Here is a 24869-nt window from a genome sequence, read left to right as displayed (position 1 = left end):
CTGTTGGCTTCACTCAACCTATTTGTTCCCTGCAAAGAATGAGGAAACATGGATAGATTTGAAGCGAGTGTGAATGACACTCTGGTTAACAGAAACCATGTAGCTGTTCTTTCTCTGGAAGGAAGCAGGGAATTATGAGACAGCAGAGCAGGGAAGCCCTTGGACGTGAGTCAGTGTGAGAAGCGAGACAGATTTGGAAGTCCGAGCAGGTGCGGGACTGACCTGTTCTATTGCCGAGAACTGGATCTCAAATCTCAGTTCTCTTACGTCCCATTGTCTCCTTGGTTTTCAAATCCAGACATGCATGTGCAGTTGTGGCACACACAGGGACCACGAGCAACAGTCCATAGTAAACTAAGTTTTTATTGTAAGTAGCAATGTCCCGGATGGCACAGTTTGTTGTCTTGCTTAGTTCTATTTGTCATCGTATCACAATCTGGAACACTTTTTTTTCCCTGCCTGAAATGCTGAGGCCACAGTGCTTCCAAGGAGGATGCTGGGACACGGGAGAGGAAGAGTTTGGTCAGGAGACGGAGAATGACCCTTAGCAGAGCCTCCAACTCCACGGGGAAGGAAGTAGAAGTTTAAACAGTTGGGAATCTCTGCCAATCCCTGTGAAGGCCATGCAAGGTACTGATGGTAAACCTTTGTGGGAAAATCTGAAGGACTTTGCCTTGGTATTTTTGAGCTCAACTCCCAATGTACGGACTTCACAAGCAACAGCAAATCTATAGAAATGGGCAACCAGTCGTTGCCTGGGATTGAGGGTGCGAAGGGGGTGTTCACTGTCAATGGGAACAAGGGATCTCAATGGGCTGAAGGAAGTGTTCTGGAACCGGACTGTAGTGATGGCTGCATACCTCAGTAAATTTTATACAGAGCATTGACTTGTATGCTTGAAATGGGTGGATTTTAGGATATACAAATTATACTGTGATAGAGTTGTTTTTAAAAAAAAAAAAAAATCATGGCAACCCAAGGCAGTACTCCCCATCCTCCTGACCAAGGCTGCTGAAATCAAATTCTGACAGTCGCGTTTCCTCTAATAGCCACCTTTAAGTGTGTGTGTGTGTGAGGGGCCTCCCTGAAATATCTACCAAAATAATTAAAAAGGAATATGGAAAAGAATTATGCTAGAACACCCTACAATTAAACATTCCCATTCCATTTGCGATTCTCAAGCAAGAAACAATAAGAAAGTCTTGAGTCTTGTGTGATTTCCAGATGTGAGTGCCATTGACTGAGAGCTGGTTTTCCAGATCTATAGAAAAGGCGTTACTTTCCTTTCTTGCTGCGAATGGTTTTGCTACCATGGTGCATAAAACACAAATAATGAAGATTTCTGAACTCATATTGTGAGTGCATGCTGTTTTTCTCTGCTGTTAATTCATTGTCACGGTTTCCCCGGACTGGGAGGAGGGGAGACTGGATTCCTGGGATCTTACAGCGGCACTTTTACTCACAGGACACTTACAGGGTAAGGCTGAATGACAGTGAGGAGTATCGATTCTTTGCAGCTTCTGAAAGAGAAGAAAAACAAACATATTTATGAAATGCGCAGAGGCCAGGCTCTCTATGACAGCGTTCTTTTGAAATGCGACGTGTGATGTGTTGGCGAACATTTCTGGGGCTCTCAGGCGCAGTAAATCAAAAAGCTCAAAAATGGGCTTTCAGGCCTCAGAGAAAACCAAAATCAAGTGTTCACCCAGTGTAACAAACAGCCTGATTGAAAGCTTCCCATGCGGTGTATGTTGGGCGCTATCATCTGTGATGCCAAACAGCAGGGCTTTGAAATAACCCTCGCCCAGGGAAGGACTGTTGCAGAAGCCTGGTCTCCGTCAGTCCCTGTGCTTCCCGCTACCCTCCACATTCATTCTCCCCCTTTGATTTTAATTTTCTAGAAAGGGAATCGATTTCTTAAAAATTCGTAACATCGTTATCTGCTCAGGGTCAGCAGCACAAAAGCGAAGTGTCAGTGTGGGTTTCTTGTGTGCAAACAGCATCCCGCAAACATCACTTCCCCACGCCGGGAGGCCCCCTGGGTCCACGGTGGCAATGCCCAGGATGTTGGGGTCGGAGCTATTTCAGACGGGTGCCGGCTGGGAAACTGTGTTCCTGATAGGGGATGCCTTGTAGCGGAAAGCAGAACAAGGCAATATCATGGTTTATTTAATTTCCCTCAAACAACCCAATCCTGATAAATAACTCAACTCCTCAGGGAAAATCGTGCTGTGGGTGTAACAGTTTCCTTCCTTCCCTTTTCATCCATACGAGGAAGGTCTGTTGCCACTTTGTGGAGGAGATGCGGACTTCCTACTACTTCAGGGCTTAATGAACACCTGCTTTTGTGATTTACTGTCCACGTGAATAAAGTAAAGGGAATCCGTGGCAAGGCTGTTCCCTGGAAGAAGCCACGGCAGATGGTATTGCCAGCAATCTTTGCGCTGTGGTGGGCACCCTCCCCCCCAAGCTAGTTCCGGCCACTGGCCACGGCAGCGCTGGGTGGGGGCTGGAGGTGGGGAGTGCCGTGGGGGAGGAGAGCAAGAAACAGCAGAGAAGGGAGGGATAGAAGTCAAGAAACTCGAAGAAGTATCAGGACATTTCAGATGACGGTAAAGCTGGAGGACCGGCCGCCCCGCCCGTGGGCTCCCACGAGTTCCCAGTTGCCAAGGGTGGGTGGAAAGCTCCAGCACCAAGTGTGGCAGCCAGAATCGCCATTAGATGGGGAAACAGAGCCACGGCACGCCCACAGCGGAGTGCCGCAGATACAGGGAGTGGTTGCGCGTCGCGGCTGGCTGTGTGGACAGGGGCAGCCCTTCTGCCAGGCCTTGTGGCATCACTAGGCAAACCTCAGTGCCACATGCACTATGACCTCAGCCTTATCACTCTGGTTTAGGTCCCAAAGACATGCTGCCGCTGGACTTTAAGGGCTGGGGGAGTTGGGGATGTTGCCGGGGTGGGGGGGGGGGTGAAAGGCTAGAGAGCAGTTAGGGCTCCAGCCACAGGAGTGTGGCCATGGACGTGCGCGGATGGCCAGCACCCAAGGACGGGGCGAGAAGAGGCAGGAGCTTAGCTGCGCTTGGTAACTCCGGCGTTGGCGCAGGGCAAGAAACCGGACCCGGTGCGCAACAGAATACCCTCGGCAAAAGTGCAAAACACACGCACACACTAAAGGACACACTAAACGCGTTCGAAGGGATCTCTGTCGGGCGAGAGAGAGAGAGGGCAGGCGTGAATATAAATAAGCAACATCAGAGGAGAGCGGCCTTCCGTGGGTCTCTGATGATGCTTTCTAGCCTGACCGGATGAGTTTGATGAAGTCCACTGTCTGCACGTATGGTTTCATAAAGAACTTGCAATTTGGAAGAGGGTGAAGAAATGTGGGGTAGACGTACGTTCGCGAACTCGCGAACTGCTGAAGGGGAGGTGGCTCATGGAGCTTTTTGAAGTAATCCCTCATTTGCTCACAGACAGCGGAGGACCCGCTGCCCAGCTCTTTTGGGGCCATCCCAAGGCAGGGGACCTAACCCCATCGCCCAGCCCCCACTGTCTCCATACAGGTGTCTGCGTGAGAGGAACACTCAGAAGGCAACACAAGTATTGCTTCTCAGCTCTCCCTCGAGTTCCTCTTGTTCGAAGGGACCAAGGAACGCCCAGCAGAGGAGAGAAAGGATCCAGTTGATCGAAGCCTTTGTGCACACGGCCACCGCGGTAGTGGGCGTGCCCTGCCCAAGGTCCGCCCCCAGGGCCCTGGGGAGCCGTCGCTGGGCCCAGGGATCTGTGCTCGGGGCACAGCTGATTGGACCCAGAGTTTGGAGAGAGCCAATCAGATTTCCTCTCCGCAGGATCGGAACTAAGACACCCAAGACTCCCAACAGGGAGCTGAGGGTCAGTAATGGCTGAGCAAGAGGGGAGGTGGCAGGGGCGCGTCCTCCCCTGTGCAGTTCTGGCGCCCACTGTCTTATTAGAAAGAAAACAATTGATAGGAAAATCTCAATCGAAATATCATCAGCTCTGTGAACAGCCTTTCATTTCCGTGTTCTTTCATCTACAAGTACTTAATTATCCCCTGTCAGATGTGAAGAATGAACTCCATAGCGCTTTGGGTCCCGTAGGGTTTCTCACTCAGTCCTGTCAGGGGTGAAACGGCAGCAGGAGCAACCACAAGGGCGCCCTCTGGGCTCATGAGTTACAGGAGGCCACGGAGCCACCCGAGGCCTTGGGTCAAAAGACATCGCTCACCTTTGCGCACCAAAGCAGGGTGCCACAGACCTTTGAAGGAGGTACTGAAAGCCAGGGTTTAGGGCCTTTAACATTGTATGCACCTGGGAGCCGGGCTCATTACTTAATTAAAAGCAACAACAAAAGGCAACCGGGAGAGTTTGGTGGAAGCAACATAACCCCTAAGAATAGAGATGTTTTCAAAATCCCTACCCTTCCACTGAGGCAGGCCTACGGGATGCAATTCCTGGGGCCAGTATGTGGAAGACACAGTAGAAATGGAGCCCTGGGGTCACTGAATAAAGGCGTCTGGCACATCTGAGCCTCTATAGGGGTGACCGTACCTGGACAGGGGCAGAGGTGCAAGGACAGAGCCAGCCTCTGGGTTCTCTCTGACTCCACGTGCTGCGGTTGGAGCCACACAACAGAGAAGTCTTCCAGGAATCCACAAACATGTCCACAAGGGAAAGAGTCAACCTTTTTTTTTTTTTTTTTTTTTTTAAAGGTCCTATTTATTTATCTGAGAGAGACAGTGAGCATGAGCAGGGGGAGGGACAGAGGGAGAGGCAGACTCCCCACTGAGCAGGGAGCCTGACATGGGGCTCGATCCCGGGACCCGGAGTTCATCACCTGAGCCGAAGGCAGCTGCTTAACTGACTGAGCCCAAAAGTGAATGTGCATTATCCTCTGTAGATAAGAGGACACCGATGCCAGATGACATTGGTGCCAACCAAGTGAAGCTTTTCACTTCACTGTCCTGGTCCCATTTCCATACGGAAGGAGCCAAAGCTAGAGAAGAAGGTTAAGGAATGCCCCTTAGCCCACTGCAGGCATCCCAGGCGCAAAACAGGGGCAGGGAAGGCATTTGTGGAGCTGGGAGTTTCGATTCTTACGTGACAATCGAATGTTTCAACTACCGATTACAAGCTGTTGTGATTACGAGTGTACAAGACACTGGAGAATTTCCTTAAACCTGCTTGAGATACGGATGGGGCCTGCCTGAGGCTTTGAGGAGGGCTAAGGAAGAGCGGGCTCTGGTGAGCGGTCATGAATGGGCAGTGGGGAGGAAGAACCACAGTTGCTGGAAGATTCCACCCTGAGACCCGTTGGCTACACTCCTCTCCAACTTCTCCTTCCTCCAACTGACTTGAGTAGATAGTGTTCTTTGAGTCCAAACAATCCTTGACTGAGGGCTCAGAGCTCTAAGGAAAAAACAATACAAAGGAAAACACAACAGTGAGGGACAAGAGGCGCTGGGGCAGGCAGGAGGCGAGATGGGCACACAAGGCTGTAGGAAAAATGCTAATTTCCTCCAGAGCGATGCCCAGTGGTCCCATATTCATTTGTTTACTTCTGGAAAGGGAAGCAGATATTCCCAGCTCTGGTGCAGTCTGTTAGGAGCAGACAAATGCCTGGAGATGCAACTCGTTAAGCATCTCAGACGCTAAGCAAATAACCACAGAAATGGGATTAGCTCTGTATCGCTGCTGTGATAAATAAACACGAACTTAGTGGCTTAAAACAACACAAATTCATTACCTTATAAAGAATGGAGGCCCAAAGTCTGAAATGGGCCTCACTGGGCCAAAGTCAAGGTGTCAGCTGGGCTGCACTCATTCTGGGAAACTTCCTAGCTTCTAGAGCCTTCCTGTATTCCTTGACTCATGGCCCCTTCTTCCATCTTCAAACCCAGCTGCATAGCACCTTCCAGTTTCTCTCTGACTCTCTTGCCTTCTTTCAGTTATAAAGACCCTTCTGATAACATTGGGTCCACTGGGATAATCCAGGACAATCCCCCCATTCTTAATGGAATCACAGGTACAGTCACAGGCTCTAGGGATTAGGTTGTGCACATCTTTGGTGGCTGGCTGGGTGGCTCAGTTGGTTAAGCATCTGCCTTTGGCTCAGGTCAGGATCTCAGGGTCCTGGGATCAAGCCCTGAATCGAGCTCCCTGCCCAATGGGAAGTCTGCTTCTCCCTCACCCCTACTTCCCCACTCCCATTTGCTCACTCTTGCTTTCTCAGATAAATAAATAAAATCTTCAAAAACAATTTTTTTTTTTTTTCTCACGAGCCTGTCATCAAAGTGTTGCCCAGGGCTGAGGTCTCATCCGAAATCTCAATTGGGAAGGACCCACTTCCAAGCACACTTCTGTGGTTTGGGGCAGGATTAAATTCTTTTTTGAGATATTGGACCAAGGGTCTCTGTTCCTTGCTTGCAGTCAGCTAGAGGTCACCCTTCATTCCTTGCGACACGGTAACTTGATTCAGCAAAACCAACAAAGGAGAGTTGGCTGGCAAGATGGAAGTTACAATGTTGTATAATATAATCCCAGAAGTGACATCCCATCACCTTTGCCATATTCTATTGGTGAGAAGCACATCAAAGACCCCACCCATACTAAAAGAGAGTGGAATGCACAAAACTATGCATGTCCAGAAGCGAAGATTATTGGGCCCATGTTGGATTCTGTCTGCCACACTAACAAAAAGATTCATAACCAAGTAACTGTAAGTATCCAAAAGTGGCCTCTGCCCATGAATTCACCTCACATGAGATTTTTTTTTCATGGTAAGAAATATCAGCAAAAAAGCATTGTTCGGTATACTCAGTTAATTTTAAAAATGGGAAACATTTTTCAAAATATGTCTATTACATTGACGGCATTTAAAGTTTTTGTGCCTGGAGTGCCTGGGTAGCTCGTTGGTTAAGCATCTGTGTTCAGCTCAGGTCATGATCCCTGAGTCCTGGGATCAAGTCCTGCATTGGGCTCCCCGCACAGCGGGAGCCTACTTCTGCCCCTCCCTCTACCCACCCACCTGTGCTCTTCCTCACTCTCTTGCAAATAAATAAAATCTCAAGAAGTTTTTGTGCTTGAAGTAACTCTCTGTCAAGTTCCTGAAACACAACCTAGCTTGGTTTTAACTTTACCGATTAATGAAAGATGAAGTTATTTAAATTGAAATAAAATATTACAGTATGTTATTTGTCATCCAGACTGGAAATGTGCTTTTCCCCTGTTTTTCTCACCTATAATTATTTCATTAAAACCTGCCAGACAATTAACTTCATAATGTTTTAGATCTTTTAGAATTCCTAACCCCAAGATCCTGGCTGGCAGTTGGGGAAATCTAAGCCATTTTAAAATCGCTTCAGCAGAAAGATTAGACTGGACAGTGGAAGATGTTACATTTCAGTAAAGCAGATAACTTCCTTTTACGGAGGTCTGAAACAGCTGGGAATGTTAAAAAATACAGTTAGGGGCATGTGTAGAGAAGTATTATTTCATAATAAATTCCAAGTGAATCTTCTACTTTTAAAGAATAGCTTCAAAGGGCAGTACCAATAGTTTTGAAATAGTTGAGTTTGTTAAAAACATCATTTAAATCCCTGAATCACAGCGCTGACCTGTGGTGGAAAATAGAGTCTGCCCTCTCTAAACTGCTCTTACCAAATTTGCCTTTGATTCTTCCACAAAAGCATCTTATCCCTTTTTGATGGGATCCCTTGAAACCCGTCTGGGACATCTGGCATCAGTGGTCGCAGGTCACGCTTTGGCAACACATCCCATTTGTAAATTTCACTGGCTGGGATTTCTGCTGCAGCAAGCAAAGTGACCTGAGGGACAGCTAGGATTCTAATGAGGCTTTCAGCATTAAAATCTTTTCCAACAATGCAGCTAAAGCTGATGTGGTCTTTTTTTTAAAGAGCAGCATAGCTTGGCACCTTTCCTCAACTGCCTTTCTCATTTCATATTTACACGAATTTAGTGTCGCCATATGTAGTAATGTTGGCATGCCCTATTGTATATTTCCTTCTGCACCAAAGAAATATATCCCTTGATCAACTCAGAAATTAAGACTGATGTAACAGAGCTCTGAAGAACACTGAGATTTCCTCAGAGATGGGGAAAATGAAACACAACCAAGCCCAAATAACTAAAATATCTAGCAAGATACCTTATGTCAAAATTCAAGAGTCCTGCAAAAAAAAAAAAAAAAAAAAAAAGTCCAAACAAGTTAACTAACTAACTATAAAGTTTTAGACTTCAAAAATGAAGTAAAGAATCAATCCATGAGGGCTGACAGTTTTGGCTATGGGAAGGCAAAATAAAGAGGAAATTTAAGGCTATATATGAAATGATTTGGTAAACTGTAACACGACATTTTAACATGATGCGAGGGACGGATGTGCAGTATTTTTAATTGAAAGGAAAGGTGCTGAGGCACAGAGAAAGGGCACTGGAACTCTCACTTCTAAGGTAAATGCACACACACATCAGATTCTTTCTTCTTGCACTTCAGCGTTCTTTGGCGAGATTAGCAAAACACTTTTTTCTGCAAGCTCATGTGTGTACCTCAGCCCTTAAACTCTCTGCTGGTGGACAGCCGCTGATGAAGGAAATCAGAAATGATTACAACAGCATTTCTCCAGCGACTCTTCACTCAGAAGAGCCTTTCTGCAATCCTAGGATTTTGGTATCCCAGTGGCTTCCTTTCTATTTCTTCTTTCTATCTGAACCCGGAGATGTGAAAAGAACATTAAGATTTTTATGATCTGAGAACCAGCCATAACATGGTCCACCTAGTCAATTGCTGGCAAAGCTGAAGGAAATAATGCTGCCCTTCACTTTTAGAAAAGTTGCCATAGGACTACTTAGATTGGCGGTTTAATGCTTCATCTAGTTGACCTTCCCAGTACTCTGGAGAGAGACACTAACTATCCATTGTATCGATTCCTAACATGTACTGAAGCTGGAAGAGAATGGAAACTGCTAGCAAATGACTAAGCATTCAAGCCAGATCAACACATTAAGGCTAAGTGTGATCTGTCACAGACATTAGGAAACATTAACGCTCTACGCATTGTTGCTGAACCGTGTCTTTACTTCGATAACTGCAAAGAAAGGGATTATTTGTCATTTCTCAGTTATGGTCAGGGGATGCTGGCAAAGAAAATGTACATAATGAAGCCACCATAGTCATCAGGGCAACAAAGATAGAAGAGAAGGATCAAAGAATTCACTTGTCCGGGAGCACCAGCTGGGCTGCTACTAATTCCACAGTGTCTCTCCCAGGACCATTTTACCCTTGACATAGGGGTTATACTATTGAGCAAAAAGACCCCACCAGGTTGGTGGCCAATGGGGAAAATGAAGAGAATTTAAGACAAGATCCTTTTTAAGCAGTAGGTTAAAGACTGAAAAACCGGATGATTGAACTGTTCATCTTTCCCCATCTGAGCTACAGAGGCCCCAGAGATGGACCTCAATGAACCACAGCTTTTGGTGTCTAGACCTTGTGTAGTCTCCTCCCCTTGAATCTGGGCTACTTCCATGACTTACTTTTGACCAACAGAAATAGAGTGGAAGGGACACTGCATGAATCCCAGGCCTTGGTTAGAAGAATTGGAGGAAGCCTTGCAGAGACCCATTCTGTGGCTATCTTAGAACGCTCACGGAGAAGCCAGCCACCAGGTGAGAAGGCCAACAACCCTGAGACCACCGTGTTGTGAGAAGGCTGGCCATGCGGAGTAGCACTGTGGAGAGAGGGGGACCTGCTTGGCCAGCGCACCTGTGTCGGCTGCCCAGGTCCAGGCAACAATGCAGGAATGAAGGGGCCACCTGGGATGTCCAGCCCAAACAAGCCTGTATGTGGTTACAGCTCTGGTTGGCCACATGAAAGATACCAGCTAGAATTCTGTGGATGAGTCCAGAACAGAGTCATGACAGATAAGGAATTATTTTATTATTTTATTAAGCCCTTAATTAAGTCCTTAAATTTGTTATGCAGCAATAGAAAACTGGACCGTCATCTGTCCATAAAGACTTTGAAAGCTATGTTTTTAGGGGCCCCTGGGTGGCTCAGCCTGTTAGGTGCCCGACTCTCGGTTTCAGCTCAGGTCATGATCTCAGGGGTTGTGAGACGGAGCCCCACATTGGCCTCTGCACTCAGTACAGAGTCAGCTTGAGATTCTCTCCCTCTGCCCCCTCCCACCCCCACCCCCCTCTTCTCACGCATGCACTTTCTCACTCACACAAAATAAATAAATAAATAAAAATCTTAAAAAAAGAAGAAAACCAATGTTTTTAAAAGGCAGTCATCAAAGGGGTCAAATGATCTCGAAACAGAACATATCTCCCTTCTCAAAGAAAAGACAGTGTCCAATTTAATGGCTCCCCAGAATACCGTGACACAGACTCACATTTAAATACAAAATGTCAGTCCTATACACTGAGGTGGAAATGGCGACAAGGATGCTCTAAATGCTGGAAGTGAGTAGAACACAAGTACAACAATTACACACTTTGGAGACCGGGGTGGAGGAAAAAGAACTAATAAATTCTGAGTCGTGGACTAAAAGTATTTCACTACAAAGAAGAGTTTTGCGGGCACCACTGGCACATTGTTGGGTAGATATTTGAACTTTGCAGAGCAAGGATTAAAGTACATTGGAATTTTAGGTTTAGAATTAAATACTTATATACAGCCAAGGACTATAAATACAAACATAGGGAGAAGCCACAGTTCTTTGCAAAATCTAATTCACATTTTAATGAATGTATTTAAGGCTTAGGCTGGGCTTTTCTTTGTGGAGAATATTAGGTCATTAGGTTAAAATCACATAAATGATGCAGTGATTATCAAAATTAACATTTAAATGAAATCGGCTAATTTGAAGCACTTTTATTGTACTTTTTAAACCGTTGCAGTGAAATTTCAGGTTAGGTGCTCAGAATGTGGAAACCGCTGTCGAGAGTGTTTTATTTGCATGTGATATTTGTTTTTGGCCTGACCTAAATTTTTTGTCTATTTAATTTATTTTCAGCTGAATGAATGTTGTCTTTCGCCTTTGAACCACTTACCTTTTACTAATGGATGAAACCGGTACTTATATTTAAGATTTGTAAAGGACAGCAGGAGCCCTTGAGATAAAAATTAAATTGTTTCACACACATGTGTGATACTAAATAGCTCTCACCTCATTCAATCCTTTAATAGGTATTTACTGAGTATCTTGTAGTGCCCAGCATTTGAGATACACTGATGGTTCTCAACGGGGAATGATTCTGCCCCACAGAGGGCATTTGGCAATGACTGGAGACATTTATGGTTATCACGACAACGGGGAAACTACTGGCATCTTGTAGGTAGAGGATAGGGCCACTGCTCAGTGTCCCACAGGGCACTCATGTCTCGGAAGACGAATAATTTTCAGCCCAAGCTGTCAGTAGTGCCCGGACTCAGAGACCTTGGGCTATATCAGACATAACCCTTGGGAATAGTCACTATCCTGAGTTCATTCTTCTATTCTTTCTCTCTTTCTGTTCTTCCTTCTTCCCTCCTTCCCTCCGTTCCTTCCTTCCTTTGTATTTTTTTTTTTTTTTTTTCAGAGAAAGAGGATAGAGCAGGAAGGGGCAGAGGGAAAGAGGGAGGGAATCTTAAACAGGCTCCACGCCCAGCACAGAGCCTGCTGCGAGGCTCTGTTCTCATGACTTTGACAACACAACCTGACCCTAAACCAAGAGTCCAACACTCAACCGACTGTACCACCCAGGTACCCTGTTCCTTATCTTGACTTCTAATACCACAGGGTGGTTTACTAACTGATGGACATTTGGGTGGTTTTCAAACTGGAGCTGCAAGCTGGGACTGCTATTATTATTCTCAAAAATGTCTTTTGGTGAATGAGCGTACACAGCTCTGTTTGGCGTGTACCTAGGAGTGGGGCTGATAGGTCACGGCGCATGCAGGTGTTCAGGTAAAAACGGTGTTTTATTTGACTATGCCATTCCTTCGTGGTCCTGTGACGTGGATACTTCTTTAATACGACGAACTCTACTAGTTTTCCTTGACCTTGTTCTTTTACTCTTCTTGGTGTCTGACTAAGCTCCGAGAATGTCTTAAACTTACTCATACACAGTTAAAGCTCCGTTGTCTTAGAGAGGGGTGCAAAAAGGTATGAGTGTACAATATTCAACTCATCCCAACTAAATACCACAAACTGTATCAAAATTATTGGGAAGCCCACAGATTTCCAGCTGTGCTCCATGCAACCCTTCTGAGACAAGGTCATAGGCCAGTAGGAAGAATCTTGGACATGCTGTTCATGTTCTCCTTTTCTAAAATTAATTTTTAAGAGTTTTTAAAAAAGATTTTATTTATTTCTTTGACAGAGATCACAAGTAGGCAGAGAGGCAGACAGAGAGTGAGAAAGGAGGAAGCAGGCTCCCTGCTGAGCAGAGAGCCCGATGTGGGGCTCGATCCCAGGACCCTGGGATCATGATCTGAGCTGAAGGCAGAGGCTTTAACCCACTGATCCACCCAGGCACCCCAATTTTTAAGAGTTCTTATTATTTATTTGAGAGAGAGGGATCACACAGGCAGGGAAAGGGGAAGAGCGAGAGGGAGAAGCAGGCTCCATCCCAGGACCAGGGATCATGACCTGAACTAAAGGCAGACGCTTAAGCAACTGAGCCACCTAGGCATCCCCTGTTGCACAATTTCAACCAGAGACTCTCCAGGGCTTTACCCATTGGATTGTGAGTTAGTTGTCTATTGAAGAAAGGGTTCTACTGCTAAAAGCAAATAAGAAAACCAGTGGAGAGAAAGATTGTGATTGGTTCATCAAATTCCAATTGGCCTTAGTGTGCAATTCTAAATCTCATTCTGAATTTCCATGAAGCCGTCCAGCATCCTCTTCTAACTTTAACTTCCACTCTTCAACAAAAAGTTTTAAAAAAATAATTGGAGGGTGCCTGGGTGGCTCAGTGGGTATTTTGTATTTTTGTATTTTGTAACAACTATCAAAAGCAGGGTTAGCTGTATGAATAGCAAAAACGTATGCTTTATAACAAGGAACAATGGGGCGCTAGGGTGGCTACATCTGTTAAGTGTCTGCCTTCAGCTCAGGTCATGATCGCAGGGTCCTGGGATCGAGCCCCGAATCAGGCTCTCTGCTCAGCAGGAAGCCTGCCTCCCCCCCCTCTCTCTGCCTACTTGTGATCTCTGTCAAATAAATAAATAAATAAATAAAATCTTTAAAAAATAAATTGAAAAAAAGTAAAGTTTTGGTGGATTAGGTTGCTTTTCTACTCTTTACATTTTAAGAACAACAATAATATCGTTTGCTATTTAACATGGCAAATGTAGAGAATTGTGGTAAAAGTCACAACACTCTACAGGATCGGAAAAACTATTATCCCGTTTTTATCGATAAGAAAATGAGGCTCGGAAAGGTCACAGTGACATTTTCTTTCCTGACCTGAGGCTTTGGGTTTGGCCATGAGTTGCTGTAGCCAATGGAAGAAGGAAAGGAGTGACAGCGCACCAGACCACAGCCCACATTTTTGGAGGCCTTCGGTGTTCTCACTTGTCCACTATTGACTGTACTCTAGCCAGCTCCCTGGCCCAAGGAGGATGAAGTCCCTGTGTAGAGGACCAGCCCCTTACCTGTAGCTTCTGGGAGAGCTCGGCCAAGATCAAAAGAACCACCCCAACCAGTTTTCAGATGCATGAGAAAGAAATGCTCATTTCTAGACACAAAAAGACAAACATTGTAAGAGTCCACCTAAGAAATCTCTGGACTAGGCTGAGTCATAGAGCCAGAAGGCAGATTAAAGTATACTGGGGGACTAGGAGGAACGGGGGATGGAGACGCTTTGCTGAATGGGTACGGAGTTTCTGTTTGGGGTGATGCACAATTATTTGGAAACAGTCAGCAGTGATGGCTGTACAGCACTCTGAGTGTAATTAATGTCTCTGAGTTGTACCTGTCAAAGTGGTGAAAATGGCAAATTTAATGCTATGTGATATTACCGCCGTCATGAAAAAGAAAACGTGTGTTGTCACAAGCCACTGAGACCTTGTGGTTATTTGTTATGAAGCAATATGGCCCCTAAGCCAACAGTAGGGCTAATGTTCTATAAAGAGAAGAATGGGAATTTGATGGAATGCTGAATATGAGTACGAGGTGAAGAAAGAGGGGGAAAATGTCAGAGTCAACATCTGGTCTGCTGAATAAAATCTCTCCATGGTAAAAATAAATTAGGTCGCTGGCCAAGGAAGGGACTGATGGTTGTTGGGACCATTAAAAGAGACCATTTGGAAGTGGCTCATGCCATTTTCAGGGTCATTCCCATGGAGGCAATGCTGTCGTGGAGCGTACAAAATGACAAGCAAAATTCAGGGAGCCGGAAACATTAAAAAATTGGAAGCCAATACAAATTTGGAGCCTGAAAGATTGGGAGAGATCAGAAGGAGCCAGGTAGTGTCATCAGCTAAGCTGAAGCTGTTGGAAAGAACAGTTCGCATCCCGAGTGGATTCTTTAAAAAAAAAAAATTAAAAAATAAATCACATTGTTATGCAATTCAAATCAATTTGCCCTGACAGTTGCTTTCCCTTTCTGTCTTAGTTCAGAGGAATTTTCTGTGTGATTCTGCCCTCTTTCAGGGCTTACAGCACCTTCTGTTCACCAGCCCTGCAGTGCGCTCACAATACAGGGATTTAATATATTTTTAAACGATAAAATTAAACAGAAGGCCAGAGACTGTAATGGAATACGTGGCACAATGGCAAATGGGAGGTGGCAGTAGAAACCTTTTTTATACATAAGCCGAGGGACGAACATTGTTCAAGAAATGAGGTGTTGTTGGCCCAAAGTCTCAGCAGCGAGCGATGTGCCCACAAAATGGAAATAATAACAGTAATAATAATAACAGGCCTGTTCAGGGGATTGTTGGGAGGAGTACAAATTATAGATGGTTGAAGTGCTTTCAGTATCTTGGCAGAAAGGTATTATGTAAATTCCATTTCTTTTTCTTTTCATTATTTTTCCTTGAAGACTGCCAAAAAAAAAAAAAAAAATCCTAGTGGGTGGATGAGAATGGGGATTGAGGGAGGAAGGGGAGAAAAAGTATTTCAGAGAAGCAAGTGATAGAGAGAAGTACTTCTTGGCCATTGCGTTTGCATTAATAAACTTCATCTACTTAGGCATGCGGTATGGAGGATACAGAGTGTCTGCGGGATTCCATCCCCCTACTCCACCCTTGCCCAGAAGTAAAGTAAAATCATAGATTTTATGGTCATTTTGCTAAAAGGATCCTGTCCATCTTGTTGACACGGCTATTGCCTTCACTTCCAACATTGTGCTTCTGTGTTTCAGCATGCACCAGGAGTGTCTTCCGCAGGTGACTGTAATTGCCCGGTCCCAAGGGCAGACACGGACACTCCATGCTCTAGGCTCTAGGGCAGGTGCATGCAAAGGCCAGTAAGAGCAATTCTTGTTTTAAATGGAACATTCTGGAAGGCAGGGCTGAAAGTCAGCATGTTGCAATTTGTAGTGAGAGAAATTAAATTCTAATCTTGGACTCCACGGATGTATTCGACGCCGTCAGGTGAGATGATAAGACGACCCGGCTTTTAGACAGCCAACACATGGCTTGGCCTTCAGGTTCATTCACTTCATCCGCACACTTGGAAAAAAATCGCTTCTCTGTCAAGAAGTGGAATGCCTCCTGTCTCCTTTCTCTCTGGTCTATTTGGAAGCAATCTGAACCATCTTCCTGAGCTAATATGTTGATCATACCACTTCCCTTTGCAAAACACTATAATGATTTCCAACCGCATCTTATTGCATGTAGGATTCTTAATCTCTGCCTGCCAGGAGAGGACATCCCTTGCAGCTCTCCACTTAACATTTCAACTTTAAAAACCACTGGAATTCATGGAACAAGTGTTTGACAAGCCCCTACTATGCATCAAAGACTCTTCTGGGCTATATGGATACATCAGTGACCCAAACACAAAGTCATCTCTGCTCACCAGCGGTTGCCCTTCTATGGAATCATCTGGAACTTGGACATTGAGCAGGGGATGCCCTAGCTGGGTGGCAGTGGGCCTCAGCGAGCCCCTTATGCCTCTGGCCATTTGTGTTCTCATCCCGAAGATGCAGAAACTGGAAGGAATCTCCAAGTCCATGGCTTTCTCCCACAGTGCTGCTTACTCTTCCAGTTCCCAACATTAAGCAATCTGTTTGGTTCAACGTCTTTTACCTAAAACTGCCTGAAATGTCTTCTCTGACTACAAATAACACGCTAACCTCTTTCCTCAGACCACTCTCCAAGAATCACTCCCTCCAAGTCTTCTCAGATTACCGCATCTGTCTTCAAATCTACTGCTGTCCATGGCAACCTTTCAACATTCAGAGACAGCTTGGAAGGGGCAGATGGGAGGAAAGATGGACTCTCCTTAACGCAAAGAGGGAAAAAATTGGGGAAAGAGAGAAACAGGTTGCTTCGTTACTTGGAGTCACATGGCGTGGACTGGTTTTATGAAAAGGCTACTGCACACAAGTTTCCAGTGTAGATAGGAATGAGAGATGGTCAGGATCTATGTGGGGGCCAACTGGCAACATTCTGAGACCAAGTACTGGTACAAGTGAGCATTTATTTCACACCTACTGCATGCTAGGGACAGTGCAAAGCACTTCATACCCAATATTTCCCATGTATTCCCTTCAAGTAAATTAGGAATTAAGCGTTGCTATTTTCCATTTAGAGATGAAGATACAGAGGCTCTGAAGATGAAAATACTTTGAACCCAGGTGCACGATGTTGGAAAAAAAATCCTCATTTATCAAAGCTTACCCACTCTTGCTGTCCTGCTGGAGGAAGGTCCTCACTACACATCCAGTCACAGGCTCACCCCCGGGGCAGAATCTGGGTCACGAGTGGCAGGATTAAGTACGGATAAGGTATGATTGCACACGACCCTGACCCATATGTCTTTGTTGTTGTCATTTCAACCACAATTGTTTTCATTATCATTAATGCCTCTCTCCAGAGCCCAGAGGGAGAACATTCTAGAAGATACAGAGGAGAGTGTGTAGCCCAGTGATGGAGTTGCTCATTTCACTGCAGCATACAAATCGCTCTTCCCTGACCAGGCAGGCTGCACGGTCTTTGAGCTTCTATCTCAGCTCACCATCCCTGAGGTTCTGAGAAGTCCTGCAGGAGGTGACGGGAGGCTCGAGATTCATTCTCACCTGTGACTTGGAGAAACCTGGGAGGGTGCTGATTGGCCACGTAGGTTTCTAAAGCAGGAACCTGACACTCTTCCCGGTCGGCAGCCTCCTAGGATGGGACTTAGCCTCTTGGGTGTGACAAACACTTTCTCAGGCCTCGCCCAGTCCCCATAACACTGCGTCTTGCCTGGGATGTGTGTCCCTGCTGGTATGGTCCATGTAGGAGATGACAGGGAACACTGCAAAGCCGCCGACTTCAAGACATTGCAGCTCTGTCAGCTTCTGTTAATTATTCAACACCAACTGCACCAGGCCTGCCTCAAGCTGACCCTCATCATCTCCTACCTTTAAAATAACTCTGCAAGGTGTTTTTCATTATTTCTGCCCCCACGCCAGAAAACAGGCTCTCTGCGGAGGCTAAGCATCTTGTTCAAGGCAGCGCTGCTCCTGAGAAGGGGAGCCAGTAATCCCATGAGGGCCACGCCCTGCAGTATTCTTTGCCTCTGTCCATGGTAGTCATTATCCACATTCAGAGCGCCCACATCCCAAAGTTTTACCCAGGACAGCTGCCTAATAAAGATACATGTTGTGTATAGGCCCCAAAGCATGTTCCAATAGCAGTTCTCTATATTTCTGCAATGCTAGTGACAATTAAGGATTGAGTTCTCCATTTCATAGTTGACTACACTGTGGTGTGGACAGGCTCGTGTTCTGCTGGATGGGCGCGCTTCACCTAGCAGGGCAGGGTTTGGTGGCTATAACGCCGAGGGGTGGAGGGGCAAAGGAAGGATTTTTTTTTTAAAGATTTCATTTATTTATTTGAGAGATTGAGAATGAGAGAGAGCATGAGAGGGGGGAGGGCCAGAGGGAGAAGCAGACTCCCTGCCGAGCAGGGAGCCTGATGTGGGACTCGATCCTGGGACTCCAGGATTATGACCCGAGACGAAGGCAGTTGCTTAACCAACTGAGCCACCCAGGTGCCCCAAAGGAAGGATCTTAAGCAAGCTCCACTCTCTGCGAAGAACCCGATGTGGGGCTTGATTTTACGACCCTGCGATCACAACCCGAGGAAAATCAAGAGTCAGGACGCTTAATGGGCTGAGCCACCCACACGCCCCAGCGAAAACAGTTCCATAGGCAGGAATGCTTTGTGGCTGGTTAGGGAATAGTGCATTTCCAAGCGTAACTAGGACACAAGATGGGTAAGTTGCTTTTGAGAGAGGCTGGAAAAGAAGACCGGGAACAGGTGAGGGAGACCCAGTTGAGGCAAAGAGTCCTGATGAGAACCACCCGTCAGTAGCTGAATCATTACTCAATGAGAAGTAGCTGGCAGAAATTATCACGTGTGTCAGAAAACAAACGGAGTTACAGGTGCACATTTAAATGTATTGGTGCAACTTGCGTTTTTAGTGGGTGTCATACAACAAGGAAAGCCAGGGAACACTTGTTGCCACTATTAGAATCTAGAAGAAGTGCATTAATGTTTTCAGAAAGAAGCCAGATGCAAGGATAAAGGTTCCCAAAACCACCCAGCCATATCTGGATCTCATTCATTCAGATAGTCATTCATTCATTCATTCATTCAGTAAACATTTACGTACCTGGAAGCATGCTAGGCAACAGGGATATGATGAACTTAAGATTTCTCCGATCCTCAAGAAGCCCACGGTCCAAACTCACAGATAAATATAACCGTAACAAAAGTGCCATGTAGGAGCGTATATGGGAACATATACTGGCATGAAGGGGGAGGGATCAATTCATTCCCCAGTACCTGTAAGGAAGGTTACACTCAGGGAGGCATTCACAAAGAAACAGATGCTTCATCTGGTCTTTAGGGATGGAGGAAGAGTTTATCAGATGAGCAAGGGGAAAAAAAAAAGGAAATTTCAGGCAGTTGGGATAACAAGTCCAAAAGAAACAGGGTCAGTACATGTGGGGGCTGCTGGAAACGTGCTCTGCCATATGAGAGCACAGAAAGGATACAAGGCTGAGCAGGAGTGTGGGTCTAATGACAGCGCGTCTTGAATTGATGTAAGCAGCGTGTACCTTATCTCAGATGACAGTGACCACGAGATGGCTTCTTTAAGCTGGGGACTGATATAATCAGTTTTTTTTTTTTAACTTGTTTAAATTCCAATTAGTCAACATAGACAATCAGCTTTATTTTTCTAAAGGTTCACTCGGCCCACAGTGCAAGCAAATGTCAGGGGCATGGGGAGAAGGTGACTCAGGGATGAAGCTCTTGCCATGTTCCAGGTGAAGGGGAATGACTTAAAGAGGCAGAAAGGGTGACGAGGAAGGGATCTATGAGGACGATTTAGAGGAAACTTGTGTTCAGAGGCCTCACAATGTGAATGGTATCCAAGAATGAAAAGGTGAAAGGCACTGTTGGAGTTCATGGAACGGAATGTGCGGATAAGGTTGTTCCAATGCCAGAAGTAGCTGGGACTTCGCAGGTGTGCCTAGGGGTTAAGGACCATAGCCACTAACTCCCAATCTACATGAATTGGAGCTATAACCACGTGGAGCTCTATGGGGGTTGAACTTGTGCTTGAATATTAACAAGGCAATGGTCGTCTTGGCACTCTCGTTCCAGTTGGTAATTTTCACATGCATGTCAGCGAACAGGGGGCACATGTAAGGAGAGAAATACTATTTTTAATGTTGGCAAGGAAGAGAGGTGAGCCCGAAGGAGAAGCTGTAATTCTCAGATGGCACATACAGAGAGTACTTGGAAAAAGCTGCAAGACAGACTCTACCTTCCTGCTAGGAGGAGAAATCAGGGTTAAGGAAGCACAGGTACAAAGCACAAATGGCTATCCTGAAACAACGTCCCAGATCTCAGAAAACTAGCAGTGCCCTAATCCCTTCTAAAAGTTGACAGATTTTCAGTCAACCATGATCATATTTCACTGATGGCAAGAGGTCGTGGGATTTACACTAAACTTTTGAAGTGTGCCTGCCACGTCTGAATTTAGCATCAACCAAAGAAAACTATTTATAAATTAATCCATGGCAAGACAGAGAGAAATCTTGTTTTCCTATCTATTGGGAAATAACTGCTTTGAACGTGAACTTCACTGCGCTAACCTTGCAACTGAATTCTGAGACCTTTCTGCTTTGTATTAATAGGGTTTGTGATCTACATTTGGGCTGATGATATGTAAAAAGAAAGTGTTTCACTCTCAAAGGTATCTAATTACTACATGAAGAATCCTATGAAGATTACTTTTCAAAAGCAGATATCTGCGGGGGTTAAAAACAAACAGCAAACAAACATAAGTAGTAAAACAACTTCCTTCCTACAGAACCTAAGAGCGTTGTTTAGATCATTTTTCAGTGCATCCCCAATATACTAAGAGATAAAGTTTCAGCAGAACTGCCCTTTTCCACTTTCAAGGTCATTAAGAACAGAGGGTGTGGCTGGTAATTTCCATTTGTAATCATCCTGGATTTTTTATTCCTGCCACCATATGGAAGCATGTCTATAGCCAAAGACAACTCAGAAGGATGCAAGTCAAAGCGTATGTAACAATCTTAAAAATATGAACCGATTTTTGTCTTTTACACTATTTTTTCCCTTGAGTTTCAGGAATGTCCAAGGAACACCAATATTCAGCTAGGTGAAATAGAAAAAAAGCCCCACAGGGTGATGAGGAGGTAAGAAAAGGCAAATATAAAAAACTGAGTTAAATAGCGAGTTTTCAAAATTACCCATTGCATAATACAAAATAACATGCATAGAAAAACAGTTTGAAATAAAATCCAACAAGGTCTGAATGAATCATAACATGTTGGAAACAATGGTAAGGGATTAGTAGGAAATATAAAATAGGTAGGAAACTACTGCTCTGTGAGTACTGTTTTCAGAAAACGTGAAGTCTTATTTTTTATATTTGACGAACAGTAGCAACATTAAAAATACCAGGAGACACGATTACACAAACATACATTAGGAGTTCTTTTAAAAAATGCATTTTCTTTGCCCAAATGAGACATTAATAGCTCCTTTGAAACTCATGTAATGTATCATATGAATAGGTCTTTAAACATATGCCTTATAAAACTCTTAGGAGGAAGTCTGAACAGAGCAGGTGAAGTCGTCCATTTGCATAGTCAATAAGTCACTGTTCGCATGCTTTGCCCTTATCCACATGCCGTTTCTCCATGTAGAGGAACTGCTATTCATTCAAAGAAGAGGAAACAAAAGTCCTCCATATAGATCCCCAGAAACTAATTATGTGTGAACTGTAGTTTGAGCTTGAGTTTGAAACACTCAAGGCAGCCTGGTCATCCTTCAGCTTCCAAGGTTAGCCAGGTTCTAACCTGGGCCAGGTCTGCCGCCTGGCAGATGTGGGTGGAAGGACCGCGGGGCTTAAACTCGCATTCCACCCAAGGGGAGCCGGGAAGCCACCAAGATAGATACCTTACTACACAGTCTCTTACTTGCACAGTCTCTCGTTCAGGTTCGAAGCCCTCAGAGCTACTCCTGGCCAGTCGATGGCCAAGCACAATTCTAGAATCTCCTGATTTTGAGAAAGGACCTGAGAAATGTGAGTGAGGGGATCTCCCACGGCTGTCACAGACAAATGTTACAGTGACAAGGACCCCACAACTATTTTGAATCCTATGCTGTATGTTCTCCAAGATGCTCTCTGCATGGTGTATGTGGGTACATATATAATTCACAACTGAAAGATTTTAATCAATGGTCTGAAATGTTTTTTTAAAAAGATGAAGCTCAAAATTAGCTCGTGCTTATGCATAATATAAATTATACAGAAACTCTGTCAAGTCTAAAGACAAGGCCACACAATTACAGGCGTATCTGCCTAAACCAGATCACTCTGACCATATCTCTGTGGATCGATTATACAATCACCTCAAATACCAGCAGAGGAAAGATTTATTGTTCGTGATCCTAAGTCAAAGGTACGCACTCCACTGAGAGTTAAACCCCTGCAATGGCTCCTATGGAAGGCCACACTGCTTACTGGAAAACCATGATGAGTTGGTCTCCCCCGCAGGCTTGGCTGACACAAGAGCACAGAACCCTGAGCAACTTGAACTTACTTACTCGCCTAAATGACTTCTGCCAGCTCCTGTGGGCTTATCTCATGGCCCAGCGCCAGCATTCACCCACAGCTCGAGCTAGAAATTCTGGAGCTACCCTCCATTCTTTCTTGTCTTTCAATCTCTACCAAATATGCCACCAAGTCCTACCAATCTATTCTTCTTCTATGACACAGCTTTTATGACTCTCGAGGACTACCCTGGGCCAGGTCTCTAGCTGTTATTTCTCACCTGGACTCTTTTCAGACCTTCTAATGGCTTCTCTGTTTCTACTCGTGTCTCCCATATTCCATTCGCCACACAGAGAAGCCAGAGTAAAATTGTCAAAATACAAACTGGCTTATTTTACTCTATTGCTGAAAACCTGTTAGAGGTCCCCCTCTCCTCTAGAATAAAATCCAGACTTTTTTTCATAGTCTAGATCAAAGGTCAGCATACTTTTTCTGTAAAGGGCCAGACAGTGAATATTTTAGGCTTCGTGGGCCACACGGCCTCTCGCCACCACCCTCATCTGTAGTCATAGCACAAAGACAAGATGTAAATGCGTGGTTGTGGCTATGTTCCCAAAAAAACCTTGATTTACAAAAACAAGCGAAGGGTCACATTTGGCCCTTGGGCCACAATGAACTAACCCTACTCTAGAAGGCCGTCCAATGCTCAGTTCCCGTCTCTCTCTCTCCGGTCTTTTCATACCACGTTTCCTTTCACTGGCCAAGGACAGTCACATGGTGCTATTTTTCTCCCCCGAAAGAAAGCTTTTTTCTTCCCTCCACTCTGCCTGGTTAACTTCTCCCATACTCTCAGGAACAACTTCAACATCCCCTCCTCATTTAGGATTTCCCTGAGTCTCCTACTCCTATACCATCATTCTCCCTTTCATTCACCCTAACCGTACTCACCTATGTATTTGCTTGTTTCACTGCTGACTGTCCACTGTACCTCTTCCTCACGAGACCACATGCTCGAGGAAGGCAGGGACAGGGCCTGTAACCAGCAACTACCCCCAGGCCTAGCACACAGCAGGCACCAAAATATTTATCAAATGAACACATTTTGTTCATTTGAGTCCTAGATCCTTCACTTCTAGAATGGCAGTAACAATACGCCTGGCCCCTTCAGCTTGTGTCAGAACTGCTGTGTTGACTAAGTATTTCAAGCACCCCAGGGACATGCTCAGACTTGGACATTTTCCTTATATTTATAAGGACATATTTCCTTATATTTGGCTCTCTTCAGCACAGATACAGTTAACGGATAAGATTGTTTGTTTAAAAACCCATCCATTCTCTCAAGTGGCATTCAAGAAGTCGGGGAGCCGTCATGCCAGTCAGGATGTTCAAGCTACTTCAGTTGCGGATTTATCATGTGAGTTAAAGATTAGAAAAGCATATTTTCCTTTTTATAGCAGATGTTTTTTCTACTTCAATTAATACACTCTCAAGTCCTTTTTCTAGAGATATTTGTCAGTAAACATGGAATGTTGGGCTAGAAACAAATGTTGGATTGGGGCAGGTGGTCTCTGATGGTCGATGTGTTTCTAGAAAACACAGCCGAACTTGAACGTCTTATGCACCTCTGCCTGCTCAAGATGCCCATGGAAACTCTAGGATTTGTTGGCGGAAGCAGCTAGAACACATCACGCGCAAGGAGCGGAGCGAGAGCACCACAGACAGTCAGTGTACAGCACCGATGCTGAGCCCAACAGCTTTTATTACCATCACCTGGCACCTGGACTTGACGCCGTTAAAGAAATACCCTCAGTGCTATGGAGTTGGCCATTGCCTCAGAGTATGAAAGGTGCACTAGAAGGAACTTAAATGCCCCAGGGGGAAGACCCTAACCAGTGACTGTCTTGTGGTGGAGAAGGACCACAAATGCCTCTGATGGGACAACTACTAGGTGTGATGGAGAAGTTACCCAGAAATCCCTTGTGGATTGAGCCAAAGATACCCATTTGGAATATGGTCTTATATGGCATCTTGTTTGGCTTCTTTTTCTTCCAGGTCTGACTTCCCTATTCCCCTATTTAGTTTTCGAGAGAACTCTTCCTTTGAAGTCACTTGCACATGAATCCGCATCTCAGGGTGAGCTTTTGGTAGCCTGACCTAAGACAGTGACTGAGCACTTAATGATGAAACACCGGTATTCCCACTATAAACCGTCATTTCAATTCCACATCTCAGTGGTCATGATTTGGGCAAACATTTTGTAGAAGGGATACATAGACAAGTCCAGCTTACTTGGAAAGTTGAAAAAAATGCCGTTCAACAATTTCGGGACTAGAAAGAGTAGTAGAAGAAAACTCGAAGTGTGTAGAGCTTGGAAATAAATATGCAACAGACCAGATTAAAAGTAAAACCTCCCAAGTCAAGGCCATTCTGGGAGCATTTTCTTCCATCAAAACATATTGAAATAAGTATCATTAATAAAGATCATTCTTTTAAGAGGATGACTGGAAATGTTCTTTTAAACCGAAGAGATGCCAATCTGCATTAGTCTTACATAAAGGATTTCTCTGAGCAGAGGTAATTACAGCCTGACAGATGC

General features: G+C 45.0%; 1 protein-coding gene across 4 annotated transcripts in view; it reads right to left on the bottom strand.

Moving 5' to 3' along the window:
• FRMPD4 (FERM and PDZ domain containing 4) overlaps positions 1 to 24869 on the bottom strand; it is a 550653-nt gene that overhangs the window by 44893 nt on the left and 480891 nt on the right. For all 4 annotated transcript variants that reach the window (XM_059157257.1, XM_059157256.1, XM_059157259.1 and 1 more), the window contains exon 5: positions 1475 to 1520. In XM_059157257.1, coding sequence (XP_059013240.1) covers positions 1475 to 1520 — 46 coding nt within the window. The remainder of the gene's footprint in view (positions 1 to 1474; positions 1521 to 24869) is intronic.

Source organism: Mustela lutreola, chromosome X (assembly GCF_030435805.1).
Source record: "Mustela lutreola isolate mMusLut2 chromosome X, mMusLut2.pri, whole genome shotgun sequence".
NCBI lineage: Eukaryota > Metazoa > Chordata > Mammalia > Carnivora > Mustelidae > Mustela > Mustela lutreola.
The sequence above is the reverse complement of the archived record's forward strand: the minus strand, read 5'-3'. Positions and strand labels throughout refer to the sequence as shown.